General features: G+C 55.9%; 1 protein-coding gene and 1 long non-coding RNA gene across 2 annotated transcripts in view; one reads left to right on the plus strand and one right to left on the minus strand.

Moving 5' to 3' along the window:
• Nucleotides 1-26400, minus strand: part of DNAH17 (dynein axonemal heavy chain 17) — a 171464-nt gene that overhangs the window by 71740 nt on the left and 73324 nt on the right. Inside the window, exons 28-48 of the mRNA XM_045376584.3 lie at nt 25630-25977; nt 25443-25534; nt 24889-25015; nt 23341-23493; nt 20963-21088; nt 20559-20666; nt 19701-19832; nt 19144-19304; nt 18206-18362; nt 16896-17000; nt 14076-14233; nt 13167-13305; nt 12800-13027; nt 12262-12399; nt 10846-10978; nt 9664-9791; nt 8916-9064; nt 3896-4178; nt 3632-3805; nt 3224-3431; nt 2545-2710 (exon numbers count right to left, since the gene is read on the minus strand). Coding sequence (XP_045232519.2) covers nt 2545-2710; nt 3224-3431; nt 3632-3805; nt 3896-4178; nt 8916-9064; nt 9664-9791; nt 10846-10978; nt 12262-12399; nt 12800-13027; nt 13167-13305; nt 14076-14233; nt 16896-17000; nt 18206-18362; nt 19144-19304; nt 19701-19832; nt 20559-20666; nt 20963-21088; nt 23341-23493; nt 24889-25015; nt 25443-25534; nt 25630-25977 — 3413 coding nt within the window. The remainder of the gene's footprint in view (nt 1-2544; nt 2711-3223; nt 3432-3631; nt 3806-3895; nt 4179-8915; nt 9065-9663; nt 9792-10845; nt 10979-12261; nt 12400-12799; nt 13028-13166; nt 13306-14075; nt 14234-16895; nt 17001-18205; nt 18363-19143; nt 19305-19700; nt 19833-20558; nt 20667-20962; nt 21089-23340; nt 23494-24888; nt 25016-25442; nt 25535-25629; nt 25978-26400) is intronic.
• On the plus strand, nt 11482-20243 carry LOC135967786 (uncharacterized). The gene is made up of 4 exons (XR_010582050.2): nt 11482-12423; nt 13678-13802; nt 14793-14904; nt 18738-20243. It is a non-coding gene; the product is annotated as an uncharacterized lncRNA (long non-coding RNA).

A 26400-nucleotide genomic window follows, 5' to 3' on the forward strand; every position in this document is an offset into this window, starting at 1 on the left:
CCCCGCCATTATGCACGCTGTATGCTGAAAGTTGTTGTCTCTTGTTAGTTTCTAGTAATTCCTTGTATATTTCAGATATTAATCCATTGTCAATTTTACACATTGCAAATGTTTTCTTCCATTCTTTTATTTCTCCATTATATTTGTCCATGGTGTCTCTCATTGAGTGAAATTCCTTAATTTTGATTTAAATCACAGCCATCAATTTTTTGCCTTTCTGTGTGTGCTTGTGAAACTTTTGTCTGAGAAGTCCTCCCCTGCGCACAGTTCTCGGGTCACGGATGTTGTCCCTGTTTGCTTCTATCCACCTCACAGTTCACCCTTTGCCTGTGGGCCTGTCCTTCCCATGGGCCCCATCTTGTCTGCCTGACTTTTCTTCCACAAGTGAGCCTTTTCCTGACACATCCACTAAACGGTCCATCCTTCCCTGTTGTCGTGGGGCCATGTTAATCCAATATTCTAGAGGGATCTTTTATCTTTTGAAAACTCAAATCTGATTCTGCCACCCCTCCTGAAGATCCTTCAGGGTAAACTCCACGGCAGATGTGGACCTAGGGCTGAAGCTTAAGAATGTGGCGGTCCCTCCTTAAGGAAAAGAAAACAAAAATCTTAAGGACATTTTACAAGAACACGTGACCCTGTGAAGCTCTTGGAAGGGGACTTGAGACTTGGGGGAGCCGAGGCTGAGCCCCCACGGTCCTCACAGTAGACCTGCCTGCAGAGAGGAACGAGTGGGCTCTCATGCATGCACCTGCCCTCCTCTCCTGTCTGGGTACCCTCAAATCTCCCACCCCACACCACAGGCAATTCTTCTGAAATGATGTCAGACTCTCTCCAGGCTCCCTGCTCAGAGTGGCAGCTATATCACCTCCCGCAGGGAGCCACCTCTCATGCCCGCGTCCCCACATCACAGCCTGCAGCACAGCATAGGCTTCCTACAGTTGTGAGCTCTGGGAGTGTCGTTTAGTGAGGAAAAGGCAGGTGATGGAGTCAGACATATCTGAACTCAAAATCCAGCTCCGGCTGAGTGCGGTGGCTCACGCCTATAGTCCCAGCACTTTGGGTGGCTGAGGTGGGCGGATCACCTGAGGTCAGGGGTTCAAGACCTGCCTGGCCAATACGGTAAAGCCCCATTTCCACAAAAATACAAAAATTAGCTGAGCGTGGTGGCAGGCACCCATAATTTCAGCTACTCGGGAGGCTGAGGCAGGAGAATCATTTGAACCCAGGAGGCAGAGGTTGCAGTGAGCCAAGATCATGCCATTGCACTCCAGCCCGGGCAACAAGAGCGAAACTCTGTCTTGGAAAAAAAAATATATAAAAAAAATAATCCAGCTCTGCCACTCATTAGGGCCCTGACCTTAAGTAGGCAACCTAATCCCCCATGCCTCCCTTTCTTGGCATGAGACCAGGCTTCATGAACAAACGGACTGGTTTCTAGGCTCCTTTGGCCTGAGAAGGCTCCGGTTTGGCCTGGGATACTTGCTTATTTTAAGAGACAACTGTGGCTGGGCACGGTGGCTCACACCTGTAATCCCAGCACTTTGGGAGGTCGAGGCGGGTGGATCACCTGAGGTCAGGAGTTCGAGACCAGCCTGGCCAACATGGCGAAACCCCTTCTCTACTAAAAGTTCAAAAATTAGCTGGGTGTGGTGGCGGACGCCTTTATTCCCAGCTACTCAGGAGACTGAGGAAGGAGAATTCCTGGAACCCAGGAGGTGGAGGTTGCAGTAAGCCAAGATCGAGCCATTGCACTCCAGCCTGGGTGACAGAGCGAGACCTCGTCTCAAAAAAAAAAAAAAAAAAAAAGAGACAACTGACCTGAATGTTCTCATCTTTCCAAGCTGCAAACCTAAACGTGCCACCCTCGGCTTCTTGGTGCCATTAGGAGAAAGTCTGCACTCTGTACCAAGGCCCTGGGATTCCGGCCGCAGCTGCCCTGGACACCCTCTCCCTCTGGCTCTCACATTCCTGCCACACCGGGCCCTCCCTGGGCTCCTTCACCTGCCGCAAGGCCGTTACACGTGGCATTCTCTCCACCTAGAGTGCTCTCCCTCTAAGGTCCCACAGCCAGGGCGACACAGCTTCCAGATGGTGGAGCACCATCTCCCCAGGGGCATCCCTCTGCTGGGACTCTGAGGAACTGGGGGCTCCTCTGTGACTGCGCTGGGGGTTTTCCTCAGGGCTCTTCCTTTACCAGGTAATGTGCTTCTTCATCTCCCGGTGGGACAGACACCTCGGTGGAAGGGGGGATCCCCTCCACTAGGGCTCTAGGCCACAGCTATATGTTTGTGAAATGGGCGATGGACGAAACTGATACAACCTCTCCCCTGCCCTGGCCCTGCCTCAATGCCTTGTGGTCACACAAGCTTGGGGGCCCAGCTACGACCCGTGTCTCCCAACCCAGGTTGCAGCCCCGTCCCCATGGCCCCACACCAGTCCGGCCCTACTGCCCTGGGGCTCCACCTCTTCCTGCGCCCCTCCCTGGCCCCGCCCTCACCGCCCCGTGGCCACGCCCTTTCCCCGGGCCCCGCCCCATCTAACCAGTGCCGGTGGTCCATGTGCTGCCGGATGAGGGTGTGTGGGGCCACCGTCCCATACTTGTCCACCTCGGGCATATTCATGTCGTCGATGAAGTAGATGAGCTTCTTAGTGCCTGGCGGCCCGTAGTTCCTCCCCGATTTCTTCTCCAGCGGCTTCTCCAGCACCCCTAGAGAGGGCAGAGGGTCAGCCGCCCGCCTGCGTCCCCTGAGCCAGAGCCTGTTAGGTAGGGAGGGGGGTTACCTGCTCCCCTGGAGGACAGAAGGTGGGACCTGGCTGGGATCCAACTTTACCAAATGCACCTGCCCTGGAAGTGGCCCTTGAAGGGGCACCGGGTACAGCCCCAGGAATAAACAGAGCAATGAGAAGTGAGGGTGGCAGGAACCTTGCCCTCGTCACCTTTGGATCACCTCAGATTGGCTGAGACACTGCCGGGGGACCTGCTGCCTCGACTGGCCATCAAACCCCCATCACCATGCCCACCGGGGAGCACCAGAAAGAGGGGTCCCGGCTGCTCCTCCTTTGTCTCCGACTCAGGAAGGGAAGGCTAGCGGGTGGGGCGTGGGAAGTGAGAAGGTGCAAAGTGGCTGGCGAGTGCCTGGGCCTGCAGTGAGAGGGGACAGCAGGGAATGGGGGCTGTGGGGTCAGCCGGGTAGGCAGGGTGTGACCAGACCAGCCTTACCCTGCAGCATGGCCGAGGTGGTGTAGAAGTTGAAGGGCACGGCCTGCACCAGGTAGTAGTCGGTGTTCAGGCTTTCCAGCTTGTCCCCCATCATCACTGACTTGCCCGTCCCCGCGTTCCCCACCAGCATCACTGGCCAGGACTTCTCCATGAGCAGGTCCATGAAGTAGCGGAGGCGGATGGTTTCCGTGGTGTGGACCAAAGAGGCCTGGGGGAGGTGGAGGGAGGGGAGGAAGCTGTGACTCTCAGACACTTCTGTCTCCTGTTAGCGTGCAGGCCATGTTCTACCGAAAAGGTCCTACTGTTGAAAATCGGGCGTTTGGACGTTCTGTGCAGGCGTGTGGGGGGTGCTGCACAGATTCCTGCCTCTAACTTGCCAGTCAGTGGCCCTGCTTTGGGGACAGTTACCTGCAGTGGGACATCAGGATCCAGCTCAAAGGAGGGCACTTTATCTGTCCAGGGCAGGAACTTTTTCGTGTCGGGATCAATGTAGTAGTCGAAAATCGTTCCCTGCGAGGGGAACTTGATGGTCTTAAATTCATTGATCCACCATTTGCTGAACTCCACTCGATAATCTATAAGCTGTTGAGACACAGAAGTGAAAATCAGGGCCCAGCTCAGCGGGATGCCGAGAGACCCTGTGTGGGTGGCCAGGCCCCCAAGGTGCATCACCTGGTCCTGGAACATGGCCCCGCCGAAGGCCCAGAAGCAGGCGAACACGAAGTACAGTTCGTACAGCTCCTTGGGGGAGTCGGGGGGCACGGTCTTCTCTGTGAGCAGGCACTCCAGCAGGTACAGGATCATTTGGATCACCGTGATCTCCGGCACTGGTGTGATCTTCTTGAACCCAAAGCGCAGCTTGTCCAGGCACGTGGGTAGGTACTTGTCAAAGAGGATCATTAGGTTGGCCTTCTCCGACTGCACCTTGCGCCTCTCGATCCAGCTGCTCACCACCCTGGGGGTGACAGGAGGTGCCGATGACACGGCCACTGCTCTGGGTCTGCCAGTGTCCCTGCCTTGGTAAACGCCCCTCCTCACCTCCACCCAATTCTGCTGGGGCTGCCCTCAGGCTTGCCACGCCTGTATGGCAATGGGTCCAAACGAGGGTGCCAGAGGGGCAAGTTGCAGGCCCTGTAAGGGTCGGAGGAGGGTGCCAGGATCGTGGGGGCTGTGCCCTCTCTGGGCTTGCTAGCTATGGGGGTGCTGTAGGTCTAGAACATCTGGGAGCCGTTCTTGCTATCACAGGCGACGCACATACCAAGGGCTGGGGGATGGGAGAAGAACAGAAAAGGAGAAAGATCTCATGATGTCATCTCAGGGGCGGGAAGGTGGGGACAGGAAGTGGGTAGAAAGGAGAGACAAGGATAGGAGCGGGGATATTTCATTACATCATCTGGACTCCTGGATCCAGCCATGCCTGAAGCACCCCTTGGTGCTTTTTTTTTTTAAGCTTCAGTAAGCTTGAGTTGAATTTGCCATGTTCAGTGTAAGAGTCCAAATCAATACAACCAGCAATCCTTGAAGAGCCACACCAGACTTTCAGCCACAGACACCTCTGGGTAGTTTGTGTGGAGGTGGCCCGCCATGGCGGTGAGGGGTGTGGACTCTGGGACCTGACTACCCAGGCTTGAGTTGGCTCTACCATGGCCAGCTGCTGCTTTGGCAAGTTACTGCACATGCCTGTGTTCCTGGTTTCTCATCTGTAAACATGGGTGATGTTTCCATGACCCTCATTTCCAAGGACTACATGGGCTGATATTTTTAAAGCTCAGAGAAGAAGGCCTGTCCAGGGTAAGTGTCGCCAAATCAGCATCTGCTAAAAGCATCACTAGCACCTGGCTGCCTTGAGTGCCAGTGAGCACAGCATGTGCATCATTTCCAGGATGCTCAGGGCCTAAGCAGGAAGCTCCTGTTAGCACGCACAGCCAGCCTGCCCTACGTCAACCGACAGACAGCCCTCTTTAGACAGATGCTCACTCTTTTTTTCTTCTTCTTCTTCTGAGATGGAGTCTTGCTCTGTTGCCCAGGCTGGAGTGCAGTGGTGTGATCTCAGCTCACTGCAACCTCTGCCTCCTGGGTTCAAGTGATTCTCCTGTTTTGGCCTCCCAAGTAGCTGGGATTACAGGCACGCACCACCACGCCTGGCTAATTTTTGTATTTTTAGTAGAGATGGGGTTTTGCCACGTTGGCCAGGCTGGTCTTGAACTCCTGACTTTAGATGATCTGCTCACCTCAGCTTCCCAAAGTGCTGGGATTACAGACATGAGCCACCGTGCCCGGCCAGACACTCACTCTTCTATGAGTGTGCTCTTGTCCTGGGACCTCCGTTCCTTCCTGAACCTCTATCAACAGAGAACTGAGAGCTGAATGTTTTGCTGTGCAGCACCCTGTATTATCCGGCATAAGAGAGGAAACCTTCATACGTCTCTAAGCGAAGCAGGGTGTCTCCATGCCTGTCGCAGCTGAGAACTGAATTCCGAGTCCAGTTGGTCTTCAGTAGGGGAGACTGATTTGCAAATCTATGCAGAGGCTGTTGCTTTCTGCCTTCTACTTTGAAGATATTTGCGTCAAATTTGTGATGCTGCCTTGGTAGGAGTCACTGAGTGCGTGCCGACGTGTGTGCTGGCTCTGATACGCACGGCACAGGCCCCAGGAGAAAGACATGCTTGTGAGACAGGCCGACTTTCTTACGTCTGGTCCTTATGGCTTCTTGCCCTGTCCCCAGGGCCATCCTGGGTGTGTCGGGTGTCCCTGCCCCTGGCAGCTGCCTATAGGACGGCTGCTCCTGCTGTCTGGGGACGCTGTGCCTGCTTCTCGTCCACTTCTATTCTCTCCTCTGCCAATCCTCAGGTCTCCTCCTCCTGCTTCCTCTAGGTTACTCCTTGGAGGCGTCCAATTCCTGCCTCGGCCCATGCTGGCTTTGCTTCTGGCTCCCTCTTCTCTGCTCCCATAGGGTGTCCCCCTGAGGACCCCACAATCCTGTCTTCTTCCTGTCCCCGTATCTCAGCAGCTCCTACCTGGGCTTCGTTTCAGTTCCCGGGACATTGTCTTTGCCTACGCTGGAAACTCCCACACATGGTGCAGTGGGTAGGAATGGTGGCCCTGCAAAAGAACGTCCACCAGAACCCAGAATGCGCCCTGATTTGGACAAAGGGCATTTGCAGATGTAATCAAGGATCTTGAGACAAGATCATCCTGGATTTCGGGTGGACCCTGAATCCAATGGCCATATCTTTATAAGCAGTGAGAAATTTGGACACAGACACATGGAGAAGGCCACGTGTGTGGGAAGGAGATGGGAGGGGTGTGTCCATAAGCTGAGGGACGCCAAGGACTGCCGGGAGCCCCCAGGAGCTGGGAGAGAGGCCTGGGACAGGTTCTCCCTCAGAGCTTCACAGCCTCAGAGCCTCAGAGGGAACCAGCACTGCCTACTCCTTGATCACTGCCTACTCAGTCACAGACTTCTGGCCTCCAGCGCTGGGAGAGGATGTCTGTTGTTTGAAGCTGCCCCATTAGTGATCATTGTTTCAGCAGCTGGAGGACGCTGTGTAAGCGGCAAGTGTTGCTGGAGAAGCCAGCACAGAGGCACCCAGGCTCAGCAGCTCCTGGCCCTGTCTCCATAGGGAACATCTCACTTGGTATCCCTCTCAAACCCTGGCCACGCGATGTTGCCTGCCTCCTGGCAGAGGGTCTCACTTCCCACGCAGAGAGCAAAGAAGTGCATCAGCATGAACTCCGGAAACTTAATTTTCTTTGCCTATAGACTTACATGCACCTGGAAACAGCCATGCCTGCATCCCATGGTCAAACATCATTCTTGTCTTGACAAACACTGCAAAGCTTCGTTCCTCTTGTTCCAGCCCTACCCTCCGGCACTCAAAGGCAGGACTGGCCTCACTTCTAGAGCCTCCTGAGGGCTCCTCCATAACTCATTGCCATCTGGCTCTGCCCTCAACACGCCCTGAAGCTGTTCTCCCTGAGCGATGGAGGTGTACCTGGTTCCCAAATGCAATGGAAACTCTTCTGTCCTTGGCTTGACTCTGGGTGCCATCCTGCTGAGCCTGCTCCCTCCTGAAGCTTTTGTCGCTGGGTGTCTGGGATGACATGTCCTGGGTTCCCTTGTGCCTTTGGTTCGTTCCTCCTCTGAATCTCTCACAGATTCCTCTTCCTCCCCAACAGTGCTGGCTTTTCTCAGAAAGCCAACTTCTCTCATTCCTCTCTACATCTTTCCTGGAGAGCCCAGCTCCTCAGCATGGAATATCCTGGGGTTGGACACACATGGCAGGTGTGCAAAGTACTGGGCAGGTGGGTGTATGGATGAGTGGGTGGGTGGGTGGGTGAATAGATGGATGGGTGGGTGAATAGATGGGTGGGTGGATGGGTGGATGAGTGGGTGAGTGGGTGAGTGGGTAGGTAGGTGGGTGGGTGGGTGGGTGGGTGGGTGGGTGGGTGGGTGAGTGGATGGGTGGGTGGGTGAGTGGATGGGTGGGTGGGCGGGTGAGTGGATGGATGGGTGGGCGGGTGAGTGGATGGATGGGTGGGCGGGTGGGCGGGTGAATGGATGGGTGGGCGGGTGGGCGGGTGAGTGGATGGGTGGGCGGGTGGGCGGGTGAGTGGATGGGTGGGCGGGTGGGCGGGCGGGCGGGCGGGCGAGTGGGCGGGCGGGCGGGCGAGTGGGCGGGCGGGCGGGCGAGTGGGCGGGCGGGCGGGCGAGTGGATGGGTGGGCGGGCGGATAGGCGGGTGGATGGGTGGGCGGGTGGGCGGGTGGATGGGCGGGCGAGTGGATGGGCGGGCGGGCGGGCGAGTGGATGGGTGGGCGAGTGGATGGGCGGGCGGGCGAGTGGATGGGCGGGCGGGCGGATAGGCGGGTGGATGAACTGTGACCTCCAGCCAAGACACTCCTCTGCAGCCTCTTGCCCCAGTAATGCCCCACTGGGATTTCTGCCTAAGTCCATGCGGGACATTTGCACAAAACTCTCATTTCTATGTCCCCAGGAAATCCCTTACTCTGTCAATCACCAGCCATGTGTCCAAGCCCAAAAATATGCCTCTGGAATCAATATCAAGTCTTCCATTTCTCCGGATTTCAGGTATCTCTTAAACCCATCCCTTCCTCTCCCATCCCCAGCGGCCCCCGTCCTGCTGGCAAGACCGGCTGCTTTTCCTCATCACGTTGGAAAGTGCCGTTTGCACCTTAGCCCAGCATCAGCACCTTCCCGCCAGAGGCAGCCTCCCCCTTTATGCTCTGGCCAGGAGAACCTGACCACGGCCCGTCCGGGAACACCCCACTCCCCATCATGCCCTGTGAGCGCGGGTTCTTGTCTGGTGAGTCTGTTTTCATCCCCGAGAGGCAGCCTGACCCTTCAGACGGCAGCCCAAACTTCAGTCACCTGGGAAGGCTTCCTACCTCCATGGAGGCCAAGACCTACCTTCCCACACCAGCCCTTGTTCCCCGGCACTTTGTGCAAATGTCCGTTTGCTCAGCCGCCCTGCCTCGTGTCACTGTGGATTTATACCATTTATTCCTGGGTCTGTCTCTCGCCCCTTCACTGCTGCGGCCCTGGTGCCTGGTGAGGGCCCGGTACACAGTTTGTTACATGAATGATGAATGAATATGCAACTCTGAAACAGGCCAACCACTTTGTCTTTCCCCGCCGAGGTATGGAACAGGAAAGCCGGAGCCCCACTCACGGGTTCCATCCCAGGTCGGCTGGGTTGATGTAGAGGATGCCGGCTCTGGAGACGGTGGCTGGGGTGGCCGTCCTCAGGTGGCTGATTTCAAACAGCAGCCTCATGGTGCGGTTCAGTGGGATCCGCTCATTGCTGGCCAGGGTGAGGACCTAGGAGGGGGACAGCAGCCCGTGGGGTCCTGCAGCGACACCTGACGTCCCAGTAGTGTTCCGGGGTGGGGGTCCTCGGAGCAAACCTCCAAACAAGGAGGAGAGGCTCAGGCCAGCTCTGCCACCCCTGGCCCGCAGCCCTAGTCCCTTGGCCCAGGGCTTCTCTGCCCTCCCTGACTCCAGCAGCCTCTAGACACTCACACCGGGGAGGACTGCAGCGTGGAGTCACGGCTGCTTTCTCAAACCGTCACCCCTCCCCATCCTGGAAAGTCTTGTGTTCCCTTCTGCATCCAACTGAGGAGCATTTTTAGAAAAATGGCTTCTAGACAATTCTAAATAACCATTTCTGCTCTCCAGGCCTTTACCCTGAACCCATCCTGCTGCTAAAATGTAAGGTGAGGTGCATGCAGAACCACAGCACACGTGACCAAGTCCCGCGACAAGGCGCCCCTCACTCATAGCTCCCTGTGGAGCTCCAGACACGCCCCCTGCCCCAAGCCCTGCATGCAGGGCCTGAGTGCTGCATAGGCACCTCTCTGTGAGCCCCCGTTGTCCCTGCCTTGGGTGACCTCGGGGGTTAGAGTCCAGGGCCCGCGAACCTTATTGTCATCCATGACGGTGTTGAGAGACTCGATCCACATGGGGTCTATGTCCCCGTCAAGGATGATCCACTTGGGGCCATCATGGGTGATGTTGGCCAGGTCTCTCATGATGGTGGAGAACAGGCCTGGGGGAGGCGGGTGGTGTAACCCTGGGCCCTTCGCTCTGACCCCATTCCAGTCCCCACCGGTCCTGACCCTGGCCTCTCTCTCGGAGGTGGCCTGTCCCCTACTTCAGAGGGATAGCAGAGGCCCTCGGGCATGAGGTACCCGGGCTCCCTGCCCTCCCTTCTCTGTGGCCTCGCTTCTACATGCCCTCTCCATGCCTGAGGCTCTGCCTGCCCTCCTCCGACCCTGTGCCCTCCCTGTTAGCCCCTCTTTGCAGCCCTGGCTGGTTCAGTTTTTCCAGGCTCAACACCCCACGGGGCGCAGCACCTGTGCACCCAGCTCTGTCCATCTGTCCACTCATGCTCAGCAGGTCTGTGGAGCACGCGTCATGCGTCAGGCATGGAATGGGGTGAGGTGGGGGCTGGGGGTACAGAGCTTGCCTTCTAGCAGGGGAAGTGAACTGTACATGCAGAAGGCAGCGAAGGGGCACAGGGAAAGCGGGTTAGGGGTAGGGCCACTTCTGATGGGTAGGGTGCGGGGGACAGGCTGGGCAGAGCCCTCGCCTAGGCTCCTGGTCAGGACCACCCCGCTCCCGCTGACACCTCCTCAGCTCTCACAGCTCCTTTCTGCAGCCCACTCTCCAACATCCCGAGTTCCTTTCATAAAGTGCAAACCTGGGCATGCCACTTCCCAGGAGAAGCTCCTCCCCAGAGCCCACCGACTGAGGCAAGGGCTCCCTGGGCAGCCTCCAGCCTGCACATCTGGGCTCCCATGCACTCCGCATGGGTCACACCCATCCTTGCTCTGGCCTCTCCCCTTGGCCTGCCCAGGGCAGGCCTGCAGTCCTCACTGTCCCAGCTCCTGTGGCCCCCATCCCTTACCCCTCAGCCCAGGTGCCACATGCCCACTGCTCCCCATAAACTGTCACCATGGTGCCACCATTGCAGGCCATGTGCCTGTGCACTCCACCCTAGCCTGGGGAGGCTGGCCTTGCATGTAGGAATGGCTCAGCACACACTCACTGCACTGGACTGGGTGAGCCGCTGCAGCCCGTCCCGGGACCACCCTTGTTACCATCTTTCCATTCCCTGGTTGCTGGGTTGATGATGCCAAAGAGCTCGTCGCAGGTGACGGCCTTGGGGTCCAGGTCCACGGCGACCGGCTTCCTCTTCAGGTTCTGATAGGTCTTGTTGAGGGATTTGAGGACCTGGCGAAGGTGTGGGTCACTCACGTGTGACTCCATGTTCCTGGCACATCCTGCCCCACTAACCCCAGGACCGTGGGTGGGCCTAGATGCCTTTTTTTTTTTTCTTTTTTTTTTTTTCCCTGAGATGGAGTTTCACTCTTGTCATCCAGGCTGGAGTGCAATGGTGTGATCTCAGCTCACTGCAACCTCTGCCTCAGGGTTCAAGTGATTCTCCTGCCTCAGCCTCCCGAGTAGATGGGATTACAGGCGCCTGCCACCATGTACAACTAATTTTTGTATTTTTAGTAGAGACGGGGTTTCGCCATGTTGGCCAGGCTGGTCTTGAACTCTTGACCTCAGGCGATCAGCCCGCTTTGGTCTCCCAAAGTGTTGTGATTACAGGTGTGAGCCACTGCGCCCGGCCCTGGATGCTTTTTATGAACCACGAGGCTGAACCCTTCTCTGGATCAGGTTTGCTTTGGGGGCACGTAGGTGAGTTCACACCCCCCAACCATGACCGAGGTGAAGGTGGCCTGGGTGACGGGAAGCCAACTGTCCCCTGTGTCTGCAGCCTGCGGAGAGCTGCTTGCCCTAGACTGTGCAAGGCTCTGAAAACACGCACATTACTTCCTTCCTTATGGTACAAGTAATACGCACACACTGAAAAACCATCTAGGAAAACTCCCCATAATCCTCCATTCAGGGAAAATGAGCTTTAAAGACGCAGTTGAGGACATTTCCTGTATGTGTATGTCTGAGTTCCTTTTTAGGAAACTGGGTTCATGCAGCCTCTGCCTTTTAAAACATCGCTTGTGGTGAGCTTTCCCGTGTGGCTGGCATTGGGAGTGCTCTTAAACAATAGTAGAAGAGCCCAGCCTGTGGGCCTGTGGCTGGACACTTGGCTGGCATGGAATTTTCCACGTCACAGACATCAGTCACATCCGCCACCACCCTCCGCATGTCACCACACTCCAGGCCATGGCAGGGGACAGGAGGGCGATGGGTCAGGCTGGCCACAGGGACAGGGAGACAAGTGACTGACGTCAAGGAGAGAAGAGCAGGAAGACAAGGAGGAACAGGGAGGGAGGCCTCACCCAGGGATCAGGGACCAGGGGCTGTGGCCACTCCTCCCCTCCTCCTCAGCCTCCAGCTTCCTCCCTGGCCCATGACTCAGGCCGGAGAGCTCCCGGGATGTACTGCGTTGGGGTCTCTGGGGTGGTGGGGAGTGATGGAGGGCTGACCCTTCGCCCCAGCCCTCCCCCACCATGCCAGATCCCTGCAGGGTCCCTGCAGGGGCGACGCACCTGAGATTTGCCGCTGCCCGCGTTCCCGATGACGAACACCGAATGGCGGACCTGCAGCAGCTCCTCCAGCTGCACCACCTTCAGCACAAAGCTGTCCTCCGCCTGTAGCTTGAGCTCCACGATGCTCTGCTTGATGATCTGGGGAGACACGGATGAGGCTGGGTGAGGAACTGAAGCAGCCTTTCTGCTCACTGGGAGGCTGGGGGCTTCTTGCCCTCTGGCAGGCGGCCTTGCTCTCCAACGCACATGCCTTTGCAAGTTCTGCTGTCCATGTTGAGAGCTCACATAGCTCCACTGCGACCTTGTGCAGGGGATCGGTTTGCTCGAAGTCCCCCAACCCCCGCTGAGAGACTGACCTCCCCCAGCACGGAGAGAGTGGGGCTGGCCAGGGCCACAGAGACAGCTGTGGCTCAGAGGTCTCTCTGTAGCACCGGGAAACGTGTGTGTGACACGGGTCCCCACCCGTCCAACATCAGCGGGAAGGAAGCCCCAGCCAGGCAGGCTTCCCCAGACAGACCCGAGGTCCAGGAGTACCAACCTTTTCAAAATTCAGGTCTCGTTTCCGAGGCACGTCCAGAGCCGGGAAGAGGTCCCCGATCAGTCCCATGAACACGGGCAGGTCGTCGGTCACGATCTTGGGGATGTTGAAGTCCCTCAGCGCCCGCATGAGCACCTGGTCCTCCGCCCGGCTGGGGTCGCCCCTCTTCAGGGAGCCGGCCACCACCAGCACAGACTTGATGGCTCTCAGGCCCCAGTCGTAATGATCCTGCGGGCAGTGGGCACAGGCGGGCAGATGTGGGCTCACCTTCCCACGGCCAGCAGGCAGGTCCGGAAGCCAACCCTGGCTGCTGCCTGCACCTCAGCCTCCCCCCCCGCACCTGCCACGAGCTCCAGGACACACACACCTGCTTCGAGAGCAGCTCCTTGCACAAGGTGTACAGGGTGATGAACTTCCTGGCCAGAAGGCGGGCTTCCAGAAAGCCCTCGGCCACCAGCATAATCTCGCATATCAGTTCGAAGTCGGGGACGACCATGGCACAGGGCCTGGGGAGGTCAGCGGCGTCCGTGGGCTTCTGCCCACTCCCTCCCCCACCTACACCCCCGCCTGTCCCTCTTCACCTAGGAGAGCACACCGCGCCTGCTGGGTGGACCACAGCAGTGTTGAACCTTTGGGCCCTGGAACCAGGCTCCCAGCCCGCCCGCTCCCTGCTTCCCTCCTCCTTCCACATCCTCTGCTGGGGGCACCTTCGGGCCCCTCTTCTGAGAGCCACCCCAGTCCCCGAACCCTGCCTTCCATCGCTGTGTCCCATCTTCCTACCCGGGGGGAAGACAGAGTGCTTTCTAGGAGGCCCTCGCCTGCCTCATTTTGGGAGTTTTTTTGTTTGTTTTTGAGACAGTTTCGCTCTTGTTGCCCAGGCTGGAGTGCAATGGCACCATCCCGGCTCACTGCAACCTCCGCCTCCCGGATTCAAGCGATTCTCCTGCCTCAGCCTCAGCCCCCCCGAGTAGCTGCGATTACAGGCATGCACCACCATACCCAGGTAATTTTTGTATTTTTAGTAGGGACAGGGTTTCACCATCTTGACCGGGCTGGTCTCAAACTCCTGACCTCAGGTGATCCACCCTCCTCGGCCACCCAAAGTGCTAAGATTACAGGAGTGAGTTACTGCGCCCGGCCATCTTGGGAGCTTTTGATGACTTTTTCCCTCCCCAGCTTGCCCTCTGCCCCTCCCCCTCTGCCCACCCCTTGGCACTGGGATGCTGCTGTGGCTGGCCTGGCTTACCATGGTGTCACTTTCACCAGGACCATGTACCTGAATAAGGCTTTTAAGTTCTCAGGCAGCTCTGTGCGTCCGGCGTACCCAGGGTTCATGGTGATGAAGATACCGACAGTGGGAATGAGGCCTATGATCTCTCCCAGGAAATTGAATGTTTTTTTCTTGGCCCGAATTGCATCCTGGACACATTTTACCTGCACATTTGGAGACACAGACATGTTAGCATGGAAATGGCCAGCTTCCACAGGCCAGAGGGGCCTTCATGTATGTTACAGCATGAGGCTGTGAATTCGCAGCGGCCTCCTAGTTTCTTTGTAAAATTAAGCCTTTTATTTTTGAGAAAGTTGTAGATTCACATGTCATGCAGGAAATAATACAGAGGGCCAGGCACAGTGGCTCACGCCTGTAATCCCAGCACTTTAGGAGGCTGAGGCTGGAGGATGATTTGAGCCCAGCCTGGTCAATATAGCAAGACCCTGTCTCAACAAAAAATACAAAAGACAGGGATTGGGGGAAGAAAAAAAATACAAAGGCAATTCTGCGTACTCTCTGTCCCATGCCCCCTGATGGAGCATCTTGCCTAATGACAGTGCCAGTCACAGCGGGGTGGGGGTGGGGGGTGCGACACTGAGGCCAGCATTGCTGTCACCACGGGGACCCCTATGTCCCCTCTTATAGCCATACCCACTTTCCTCTTGCCCGCTTCCCTCCCTTTGACCCCTGGCAACCGTGTCCTTTGTTTCTGTGATTTAGTCATTTCACGGATGTTATATAAGTGGAATTGTATTGTACACCATCTTCCCAGATGGACTTTTATCACTCAGCAAAATTCTCCGGAGATGCACCCAGGCTGTTGCAGGAACCAGTAAGTATTTCAAGACCTCGTCCCTGCTGAGCGGGGTTCCACTCCCAGCCATTTTCTGTTCTGTTACGACTTTGGCAATGATCTGTCAGAGGACTGGTTAGCGGCCACCTCCATATCAGACAGTCTTGAAGGCCACCTGTCAGCTACGAGGTTAAACCTAGAGCTTCAGGGGCTGTTGCTTGAGGTCTCTGGAAACCTGCAGAAGGCAGCTGTGGCTCTCCAAGTCGCCACTTGAGGGAGCCCAATACTCGCGGTAAAGCTGCTCCCAGCACCTGCCTTTCCCTGTCTTCCCCACAAGAGCCAAGTCCTGGCGCCCTGGTGATCCCAGACACCCCCATGCCTAGTCTGCTGAGCATGCAGCTCACCCCCTGGCAGGGCTGGGGCCCTTCGGAACGGCTTCCGCCTAGGCCAAGCTTCTCCTGCGGTCTCCATTGGAGCCCGTGAACATTCAGTGCCCACAGTAGGGGCTACATCAATATTCTGGGGTTTGTTCATGGACCTCGGAGGTGCTCAGCAACTGTGCTCGTGCGCTGCGGGCGAGGGAGAGGGTCCCCATGGCAACAGCCAGCACTGCCCATGGGTTGGGGTCCCCATTCTCTTGGCCACGTAGCCTCTGGCCCTGAGGCTGGGGAATGACTGGGGCAGAGGGAGCATAAGGAGAGGAGGAAGCAGCCACCCCCGGCCACCTCTAATCCCACAGGCAGACCTGTGTCACCAACGCCGTTTTACAGATTAGAAGGTGGAGGCGCAGGGAGTCCACATCACTGCCAAGCCGAGAGTCAGGGGTTAAGTTGGTGTATAAAGCAGGCTCTTGGCCGGGCACGATGGCTCACACCTGTAATCCCAGCAGTTTGGGAGGCTGAGGTGGGTGGATCACCTGAGGTCGGGAGTTCAAGACCAGCCTGACCAACATAGAGAAACCCCATCTCTACTAAAAATACAAAATTAGCCGGGCTGGTGGTGCATGCCTGTAATCCCAGCTACTGAGGAGGCGGAGGCAGAGGTTCGGTGAGCCAAGATCGCACAATTGCACTCCAGCCTGGGTAATAAGAGTAAAACTCTGTCTCAAAAAAAACCAACCAACCAACCAAACATAAACAAACAAACAAATAAATAAAGTGGGCTTTCCACCCAGCTTGCGGGGCTTGAGCAGCCCAGGTGGCATTCGCACATCCATGCCCCACACGCTCCTGGTCTATCTTGGGGTGGGAGGACCTTGACACTTTCAATGCCCTGACTTGCATTTTCTTTTGGAAGAGCACAATTGTTCCAGGCTGCTAGGTCAGCCTCTGCTTACCTTAGCCCAGTGCTCGTCAACCCCGGCAGGCGTCAGGATCACCTAAAGCATTTGTTTAAGATGCAGAAATGCTAATCCTAACAAGTGGGGCCCATGCTGGAGATTTTAACAAGCATGGCCCAGGCCACTCCCCACTCCCAGGTCCCTGCGCCTATGTCGCCGCAGCCATCCCGATGCACGCTCTGTGCCCCGGCATGGTTGTTCCCAAAATACACAGGCACATTTCCTCCCTCCTCCTCTTTCTCCTCTCCCTCCTTTCTTTCCTGCCATTCCCTTTCAGCACCTCCTATGCCCAGCTCCGCTGATAGTCACAAAGCACTTAGTCCTTCTTTCCTAAGCAAAATTAATTATTCTCCCACCTGTATTTCCACCTGGAATCCCTAACGAGGGGGCTCAGAGAAGCACATTTAAGTTCTAAGCCTCGCATATTTTCTCAGCCCTTTTCTTTCTTGCATGAAGAGGAGAGGGAGCACGCTACCATACATGTAACCTGTAATCTGATTCTGTTTTCAATCTGTATGCCTAACCAGGCTGCGGGACCCTGCAGGGCAGGGGCTCACTGGCACCACACCACCCTTCAGTGCTTGGAACATTGCAGAGAGGCAAGGAGGGTCTATCTGGGGTGTGAGGTCATAGGAAAGCTGATGAGCCAGTTACCCGATGTGACCCCGAGGCCGCAGGCAGGGGACTTTACCTGCACAGCAATCACAGACAAGACTTCCACCGAGATGCGATTAAACTCATCAAAGCAGCCCCAGGCTCCCGTCTGGGCCAGGCCCTTGTAGATATTTCCACAGGACTGGAAAGGGTGAGAGGGAGAAATGAAGAGCTGGGAGGGTAGCTGGGAGGGTGGCAGGGAGGGCAGGCGCTGCAGGGGCCTCCCCCTGCCTCTTCAGCCGTGTTCTCTGCCCACAGCTCGCTCAGGCCCCGGTGCACTGGGGCCTTCCGCAGGCCAGCAGGCAGGTCAGCTTACTGCCCAGGGTAAAACCGTGGAGGGCTGGGTACCAGGAAGAGCCCATCCTTTCACCCTTGACCCCCAGAGCTCCCAGACCCCAGGATGGAGGCTTCCTGGAGTCCCTAACAAGGGGGCTCAGAGAAGCACATTTTGAGTTCTAAGGGCGTGTTTCCTCAGCCCTTTTCTTTCTCGCACAGAGAGGAGAGGGAGTCCTCTGAGGTGCGATGGGGTCACGGTGAGCAGGCCAGAGGCTTTTCCTCAAGGCATCTGTGTCCCTCTAGGACCCACCTGGGCATCAAGAGGGCTCTTCCCATCTACACCTGGGATTCCAGATGGATGATAAGCCCCTTCTAGGGAGATCCAACGTCAGATTTCACTTTTCTAAAATCCAGGAGGTGGATGTGGACTGCATGGCCTTGACAGTGAACAGCGGCTGCTGGCCCCATCCTCAACCTCCGGAGGGGTCTCCCAGATTGTGGAGCTCGGATCCAAGCCGGGGAGGGGAGACCCTCTGCAGGCCTAGGGTCCAAAACTCAAGGATCCATCTCCCTTACCTCCTGCTCTTGCAAAAGGCTGCTGCAGCCTGGAGCTCCAAGGTATCCCCTCCCCTGCCTGGCCTTCTGTGAACTGATGATGTCCTGTGCAGGCTCTGATGACTGACGGGACCGGGACCGTCCCCTGCTCCCCTCCCAAACCCACCTGGACACTGCTTGTACCCCACCCCATGCTGAACCACGAGGGAGGTGCTCACCCCTGTGCAGAGTCCCCAGTTCCGGGGCAATCTTACAACTGAAGCTGAGAGAGGGTCACCTCCAGGGCGGGGCCTGGGGCAGGACATTTGGGGCTGCGTCTGTCCACCTGGGAGTCTCTCCAGAGAGACCACCTGAGGGGGATGCCACCAGCAAGTGGGGGCCCTGGCGCCTCCTCCCCAGTGTCATTCAGAGGTATCCAGAGACCTGGAGCTCACTGCAGGGCCTCAGAGGTCAGGGTGCTAGGATCTGCTTCTATATGGGGACTCTGGGTCCCTCCTCCGGACTCCGGCCGCGTACCTTGTAGTCCATCTGCTCGGAGCAGTTGAAGACGTAGACCATGGTGCCCAGGGCTCTGCCCAGGTCCTTGGTTGTCTCAGTCTTGCCGGTCCCAGCGGGGCCGGCGGGGGCTCCGCCCATGATGAGATGGAGGGACTGGGTCAGGGTGATGTAGCACCTGCAAATGACTGCGGGTAAGCATGTGTGCCAGTGACCCCATGGCCTCCCTGCTTTTATTTTTATTTTTTTGAGACAGAATCTCACTCTGTCACCTAGACTGGAATGCAATGGTACAATCTTGGCTCATAGCAACCTCTGCCTCCTGGGTTCAAATGATTCTCGTGCCTCAGCCTTCCAAGTAGCCGGGACTACAGGCACCCACCACCATGCCCAGCTAATTTTTGTATTTTCAGTAGAGATGGGGTTTTGCCATGTTGGCCAGGCTGGTCTCGAACTCCTGACCTCAGGTGATCCACCCGCCTCGGCCTCCCAAAGTGCTGGGATTACAGGCGTGAGCCACTGCGCCCAGCCACCACTTTCTCTTTCATTGCAGTTATTACACTTGCTCGGCCCCAGGAGACACACTGGAAGAGGACAGAAAACCTTCAGCTGTGACGAAGGAACCACCACCGTGGGGCAGAGGCAGCCCAGGTGCCTTTCCCACCTGCGGCATTCGGGGAGGTGGGCACTGCTACGAAGACCAGAGTCTGCTCGTGAGGGTCCATAAAACATGACCCCAACTCAGCAGGCCCACAGAGGGGTGGAAGAACTCTCCCAAGGTCACACAGCCAGTGCTGGAACAAGGACACGGTGGGAGAACTGAGTGTGAACACACATCCACCTGACGTAAATGCCCGGTCCCTCCAGCCTCCACAGCTGACATCCAAGTGGGACAGTTCCAAGAATCTTGGAGAAGGGACCCAAGGGCACAGTGTGATTGACTCAGGGACAGGCCTCACCTGTCGGTGAGCGGGGTGATGACCAGCCGCGGCGTGTTGCCCAGATACTCGTAGGAATACTGGATTTGGGCATCGCAGATGTTGGCAAAGCAGTGTCGCTTCTCTTCATCCCAGCGATGCCGGAGCTGGGCCTGCCAGGTGAAGGCCTGAGAACTCTCCACCTGCAGGATGAGCCAGAGCTCTTGTTGCCAAGCAGAATGCAAGAGCTGGGGCTGGGTGAGGAAGGCCAGCATGCCTCCAAGACTGGCCCCCGGGTGCCCGGGGAACCCTCCCTGGCCCTCTTTCCCCCTCCAGCGCCCACGTCCAACTGTGTGGCCGCCCTCAGTGGAATCTCGCTACGGAATGGCACTTCCAATGGGCGGGCACCGCTCCTCTGACCACTATGTGTGGCTCACCAGGGGTGAGTCCGGGCAAGGGGGGTAGGAGGCAGCCGCAGCCAGCAACAGAGTCAGTGCCCCAGCAAGAGGAAGTCGCAGGGTCTGGAGTCCCTGAATGCACTGCCCTGAACCCAGTGTCCCCTTGCCCTTCCCCAGGTCCCTGGGACGGGGCACTCGTGCCTTGGCCACGATCATTTTGGCCACCACGTCCCGCGCGTGCACATCGATGGTGCAGATGGTCATGATCTTCATCCTGTCGCCAGCGTTGAGGTTCCCAATGAGCAGCGTGATGAGTGCATTCAGCTGGCTAATCTGCGGGGGACAGGTGCTTTCACTGAGATGCCACGGATGCCTATGTGCACTGGGGGGTCTTGTGGCTGGGTGCCCGCAGCTGCATAGGGAACACTGCCATGGTCTTGTTTACAGTAAGGAAAAACAGGGAGCGCCCTCGGTAGGCCCCAGCCAGGCACTGGTTTCACTGTGATGCGGCCCTGATGGGACACCTTGGAGCCGCTAGCACGGACGTAGTAGAAGGAAATTCAAGGCCATGAAAGAGAGTGGATAAGAAGCAAAAACAGCTGACTTTAACACCATCCAGCGAGTCTGTATATTTTTTCATATAAATCAATTATACACACATAGTGTAGCAGGTTGCATAAGGGAATGTTGACAGTGTCATGCTTGGGTTGTGGAATTACAGGTAAATTCTCCTTTTAAAGATGATCTTTAGTTTCTGTATTTCTAATCAAGGAATTTTTTTTTTTTTTTTAAAGACTCGCAGTAGCATTTGATGATTTTCAGGTGAGAAATCAAAGTACATATTTCTGAAGGTGTCTGTTACCCGTGGGGAGAGGTGCCTAGGGCTGCAGTGCGTGGCTATTATTTGGCCTGTGGAAATGGCGGTTTCGTGGGGCTCAGCCTCTGACAAGAAGGTGCTGCTGGAACTCACCTGGCAGGTTTCAGACGGGCACATGGAGCCGTGCACCTGCTTTTTAAACAAGTTTTAAAAACGTAACTAACTAAAAGCTAGTAACGCACCTGTTTTTTGTTATAATCTTTGATAGCGTTTTCATAGCCTTCCTCCAGCCTGGCAAATGCCAGGCCCACCTCCGTCGTCCACCAGATCTGGGTGCAAGTCAGGGCCACCTGAAAGTAGATGCCCCCCATTGCCCATGCAGTGAGCGATCACTAGCACCCGCTAACACAGAAGTTCCTGCTGAAAGCTTAGACGGTTTTCCAGGGGACCACAGTTCACAGGGGAGCCCATGAACGCAGAGAAACTTGCCCCTTATCCCAGCCACGAGGCACGGCCGAGCCCCCGCCCGCCTCAGACCTGGGCCGGTTATCTCAGCCACGAGGCACTGCTGAGCCCCCGCCCGCCTCAGACCTGGGCCGGGTTATTTCAGCCACGAGGCACTACCGAGCCCCCGCCCGCCTCAAACCTGGGCCGAATAGTCCAGGATCCACTGCTCCCTCGGCTTCTCTTCGTAGGTCACCACGGCCTCTGGGATTTCGTGCCGGAGGGTGGAGCACATTCGGTCCAGCACTCGATTCAGCCACACTTCCACCTGGGGACAGGAACCACAGTGACCAAATACAGCCATGTGTGCTTGCCTCTAGTTCCAATAATTTGCTTTGTTGTAAAGAAAAACGTTTGTCATTGTCTTCATCCCAGGGGCAGACGTGTCAAGGATTTTACAGAGCCGTAACAGTGACACACCTTTTTTTTTTTTTTTTTTTTAAGACGGAGTCTTGCTCTGTCACCCAGGCTAGAGTGCAGTGGCACGATCTTGGCTCATTGCAAGCTCCACCTCCCAGGTTCACACCATTCTCCTGTCTCAGCCTCCTGAGTAGCTGGGATTACAGGCGCCCGTCACCACACCCGGATGATTTTTTTTTTTTGGTATTTTTAGTAGAGATGGGGTTTCACTGTGTTAGCCAGGATAGTCTTGATCTCCTGACCTCATGATCCGCCCACCTTGGCCTCCCAAAGTGCTGGGATTACAGGCTTGAGCCACCATGCCCGGCCACACCTTTTGTTTTTAAATTGAGATAGGGTCTCGCTCTGCTGCCCCGGGCTGCCGTGCAGTGGTGCAGTCACAGCTCACTGTAGCCTCCACTTGTGGGCTCAAGTGATGCCTCCACCTCAGCCTCTCAAGCAGCTGGGACTACAGGTGTGCACCACCACACCCGGCTAGTCAAAGACTCACTTTAAAAATGTGGCTGGGGGCTGGGCGCAGTGGCTCACGTCTGTAATCGCAGCACTTTGGGAGACTGAGGCGGGTGGATCATCTGAGGTCAGGAGTTCAAAACCAGCCTGGCCAACATGGTGAAACCTCGTCTCTACTAAAAATACAAAAATTAGCCGGGTATGATGGCAGGCGCCTGTAATCCTAGCTACTCTGGAGGCTTAGACAGGAGAATCACTTGAACCTGAGAAGTGGAGGTTGCAGTGAGCCAAGATTGTGCCACTGCACTCCAGCCTGAGTGATAAGAGTGAAACTCTGTCTCAAAAACAAACAAACAAACAAATAAACAAAAAACATACCCACAAGTAACTGCTACTGGGAGAAAAAAACCCTCAAGGGGATATGAAGGTAGATTCTTTTTTTGGAGACGAATTTTTTGGAGACTAAGTCTCGCTCTATTACCCAGACTGGAGTGTAGTGGCGTGATCTCGGCTCACTGCAACCTCTGTCTCCCAGATTCAAATGATTCTTATGCCTCAGCTTCCCGAGTAGCTGGGACTACAGGTGTGTGACACCACACCTGGTTAATTTTTGTATTTTTAGTAGAGACCGTTTCGCCATGTTGGCCAGGCTTGTCTTGAACTCCTGACCTGAGATGATCTGCCCACCTCGACCTCCCAAAGTGCTGGGATTACAGGCGTGAGCCACCGTGCCCGGCCAGATTTTTCCTGTTAGCTGTAAGCACGGTGCAGGCGGGCCTCACTGTGGTCTGCAGTTCTGTTTGTAAGGGGTAAGCCCAGGAAGCGAATCTGGACAGACGCTGTCACTGCCCCACCCACCCCATCCATGTAGAGCAGGCCACGTATGTGCCGCGTTCAGCTCTTTGAACCTCAGGTTTTCTCAAGTCGAGATTTTTTTTTTTTCCTACAGCTGATTTACCTCTGCCTTGTATGTTCCTCAGGCTGATGTTAAAATGGTTTCTATTGCTTGATCAATAACTGGGTAATGAGACGGGGGAGAGGGCAGGCCGGAAGTTTTCTGACGGCAGAAGGAGCCCACCCTGAGCCGGGGGACATGCTTGCTGGGGAAGGAAGAGGCTGTGGGGACCACTCTGAGCGGTGGGCAGCGCAGCCGATTATTTCGGACAGGCGTTGGGAACTGGTGGTTCAGAGATGTGCGCCCCCTTCAAAGCAGTCCCTTTGGCAGGTGATAAAAAGGATTCAATGACATTAACAGGGATTTTTTTTTTTTTTTTTTTTTTTTGAGACGGAGTCTCACTCTATCACCCAGGCTGGAGTGCAGTAGCATGATCTTGGCTCACTGCAAGCTCTGCCTCTCGGGTTCAAGCGATTCTCCTGCCTCAGTCTCCCGAACAGGGTTTTTCTCCCGTCCTTTCCCCTCCCCTTTCTCCCTAAGGATACACTCGTGCTATACGGGTAAGGCTGTGCTAGAAAGTCTATAAAGAGGTCAGTCCCTTAAGGGTTTTCTAGAGAGGCAGAGGAGAGGAGCAGGGGCGGGCTGGCAGCTGCACAGGGTGGTGGTTCTTCGGACGTCGCCGTCTGAGGGCATGTGCCCCAGACACAGCTGCGCCCTTGTCCTGGGTTCCCTGTGCGGCATGCCCACACACTCACCTGCCCCGAGAGGTCACAGTCCTGATCAAAATCCATGTACTCGTCCTCCTTGCTGTACATTCCCAGACCCACCTTGAGAGGTTTGTCATTGGCATCGAGCTGGAACTTTAGTTTACACAGGCTATCGAAGAGTTTGGACAGGTGGCGGCTCACCTGGGTGGAGGGGAAAAGCCGGAATTATGCAACGGGGGATTTGAAAGGCACGTGCATGGCTCAGGCTTTCCGTGGGTGGTCTTAGGCATTGTTCTTTTTGGAATATACGCCCCGTCTTTGATCAACGTTAACTAAACATGGCTAACTCAACAAAAGGAACCAGCGAAGATTGCTCTGAGTCAGGACACAGAAACCAGGCCAGGAACCGCAGTCCTTCTAAGCCAAATATCCATTCTGGAAGACTTCTTTTCGGCTGGGCATGGTGGCTCACACCTGTAACCCCAGCACTTTGTGAGGCCGAGGCAGGTGGATCACGTGAGGTCAGGAGTTTGAGACCAGCCTGACCAACATGGAGAAACCCCATCTCTACTAAAAATACAAAATTAGTTGGGCGTGGTGGCGCATGCCTATCATCCCAGCTACTTGGGAGGTTGAGGCAGGAGAATCACTTGAACCTGGGAGGTGGAGGTTGTGGTGAGCCTTTGCACTCCAGCCTGGGCAACAAGAACAAAACTCCATCTCAAAAAAGATTTCTTCTTTTTGAGAAGGTTCTGTCCCAGGTTCCAAGCCACACACTCAGTCTATTCTTGCATATCCCTTCTTCTTGTGTATCCTCTAACCTCTTCCTGTGTATCCTCTAACCTTATGGTCAAAATAAAATATAGGCACTTTCCCTTCACCTAATATTTTTTTGTTTTTGAGACAGATTCTCGCTCTGTCACCCAGGCTGGAGTGCAGTGGAGTGATCTTGGTTCACTGCAACCTCTGCCTCTCAGGCTCAAGCAATTCTCATGCCGCAGCCTCCTGAGTAGCTGGGATTACAGGTGCGTGCCACCATGCCTGGTTATTTTTTGTATTTTTAGTAGAAATGGGGTTTCACCATGTTGACCAGGCTGGTCTCAAACTCCCGACCTCCGGTGATCTGCCTGCCTGGGCCTCCCAAAGTGCTGGGATTACAGGTGTGAGCCACTGAGCCCGACCTCTTTTCTCTTTTAGAAGAGCCTCAAGGAGGCACCTGTTCCTTGCTCTTGGGACCCTGAGATTTACTAGCTGATTGGAGGATGACCCAATGAGAGGTGTGCCTTTCGGAAACAGTGTCTTACTAGGCCTCTGGCATATGACCCATTTTCTAGGAGGGGAAAATGAGGTACAGAGAGGCAAATTAACTTCTCCAAAGCCAGGCCAAGTGCAGAGCAGGATGTGAGATGAGTCCTGCCATGTTTCTGCCATGACTGGGGACCCCAGGAGAGTTTCTGGTGCAGAGGGCCTCCTGGAGATGATAGAGCGTGTCCAGGGACACTGTTACCCCATCCTAGGGCAGTTCAGGTAGAGGTGCCCACCTGGGGTCTGCCATGATGTTGGCTTAAACTCCAGAATGCAGGGGGCCCCGCCTACCTCCACGGGGTCATTGCCATTGGAGAGAATGTCCAGGAGGTCAGCCGAGGAGACAAAATAGAACCTGGGGAAAGCCAGTCTCTTCGTCTCTAAATACTCTGACAAAGCTTTTTCACACATGGCCAAGCTGGGAAGAAGGAAGGAGAGGAGGCCGGTGACCCCACTCTGTAGGGATGTCTGCCGCCCACCCTATCGGTCCAGGGAACCGGTCATCCTGGGGATGCCTGGATTGCTGTTCACAGGCCCGGTTTAATTCAGAACCTCCTACCAGAGGCTCTCATTTATTTGCCAACCCCTGACCTTGTGGGCACTCCTAGGCAGGAGGGAGCCTCATTTATTCTCTGGGTCACTGCTTCCTTCAAGGCCAAGGCACTGTGTGGCAGGATGAGGCCATGGAGCGCATGCTCCCCAGGGAAAGGGAATAGATTAACCCAGGACCCGTGGTTTTGCCCTGTGCTGACCGGCGGGCCGCACAAGACTTAGGTTCCCTCAGACTTAAGACTCAGGGAATCAGCACCACTGACTCCCCTGGTCTGGACAGGTGTGAGCCCCACCTCTTCTTCAGGGCCTCCAGTTTATCGTAGAGGCCGGGTTTGCTGGTAGCTTCCACCACGTTGGGTGTTTTTACTGCATCTTCCATCAAGGCCTGGGAAGAGAAGGGGATCGCCAAGGCATTAGGGACCCCGTTTTGTCCAACACGGTCATTTCTGAAATGCGTGGGAGCCACCGGGCTGGGCTCACCTTGAACTCCTGGTCGATGTCATCAAAGCGCTGGGAGTCCTCCGGGAGCTGGGCGCGGATGTCTTCGGAGCCAATGAAGATGCTCTCCAGGTGGCTCCAGGTTCGCTGGACCTCAAACCAGATGGAGATGACGGAGTCCGCCATGGACAGCTTCTGCTGCCAGCTCGTCACCTCCTTCAGGAAGTGGGCCAGGTACTTGGACGTCATCAGGTTCTGTAGCTGTACCTGGTTGTCCTCCAGCGTCTCCACCAGCACCTCGTTGGACTTGAGCATCATGGTGCCCGTCCGCGGGTGCGGCTCGTGCTCGAATTCCATCATGCTCCAGGTACTGTCCAGGGCTTTCAGCACCTTTTGGAGGAAGAGAAAAATAAGGTCACTGAGCATTTGGCCTGCAAAGCTCAGGCAGGACCCAGAGTTCCCAGGACGTAGACTGAAGCTTCATGATCAGAAAGCAAAAAGACTCAAACCAACATATTCACAGGAGCCAAAGGCAGATCCAACCCGAACCTTCGTACCCCGATGACGGATGAATGTGATGTCTGTCCACACAATGGAACATAAGCCACTAAAGGAATGAGGTACAGACACCTGCCACAACGCGGATAAACCTGAAGACCTTAGGCTGAAAGAAGCCACACGCACAGATCACATAGCACATGTGAAGGAGTTCAGAATGTGCCACCCCAAAATATGCCATCCTGCAATTGACGATTTCGAGTCAGAGGCACTTGAAGGGCAGCAGACGCAGGAATCTCTCTCTGAGCCTCATGC

The sequence above is a fragment of the Macaca fascicularis genome, chromosome 16 (assembly GCF_037993035.2).
Source record: "Macaca fascicularis isolate 582-1 chromosome 16, T2T-MFA8v1.1".
Lineage (NCBI taxonomy): Eukaryota > Metazoa > Chordata > Mammalia > Primates > Cercopithecidae > Macaca > Macaca fascicularis.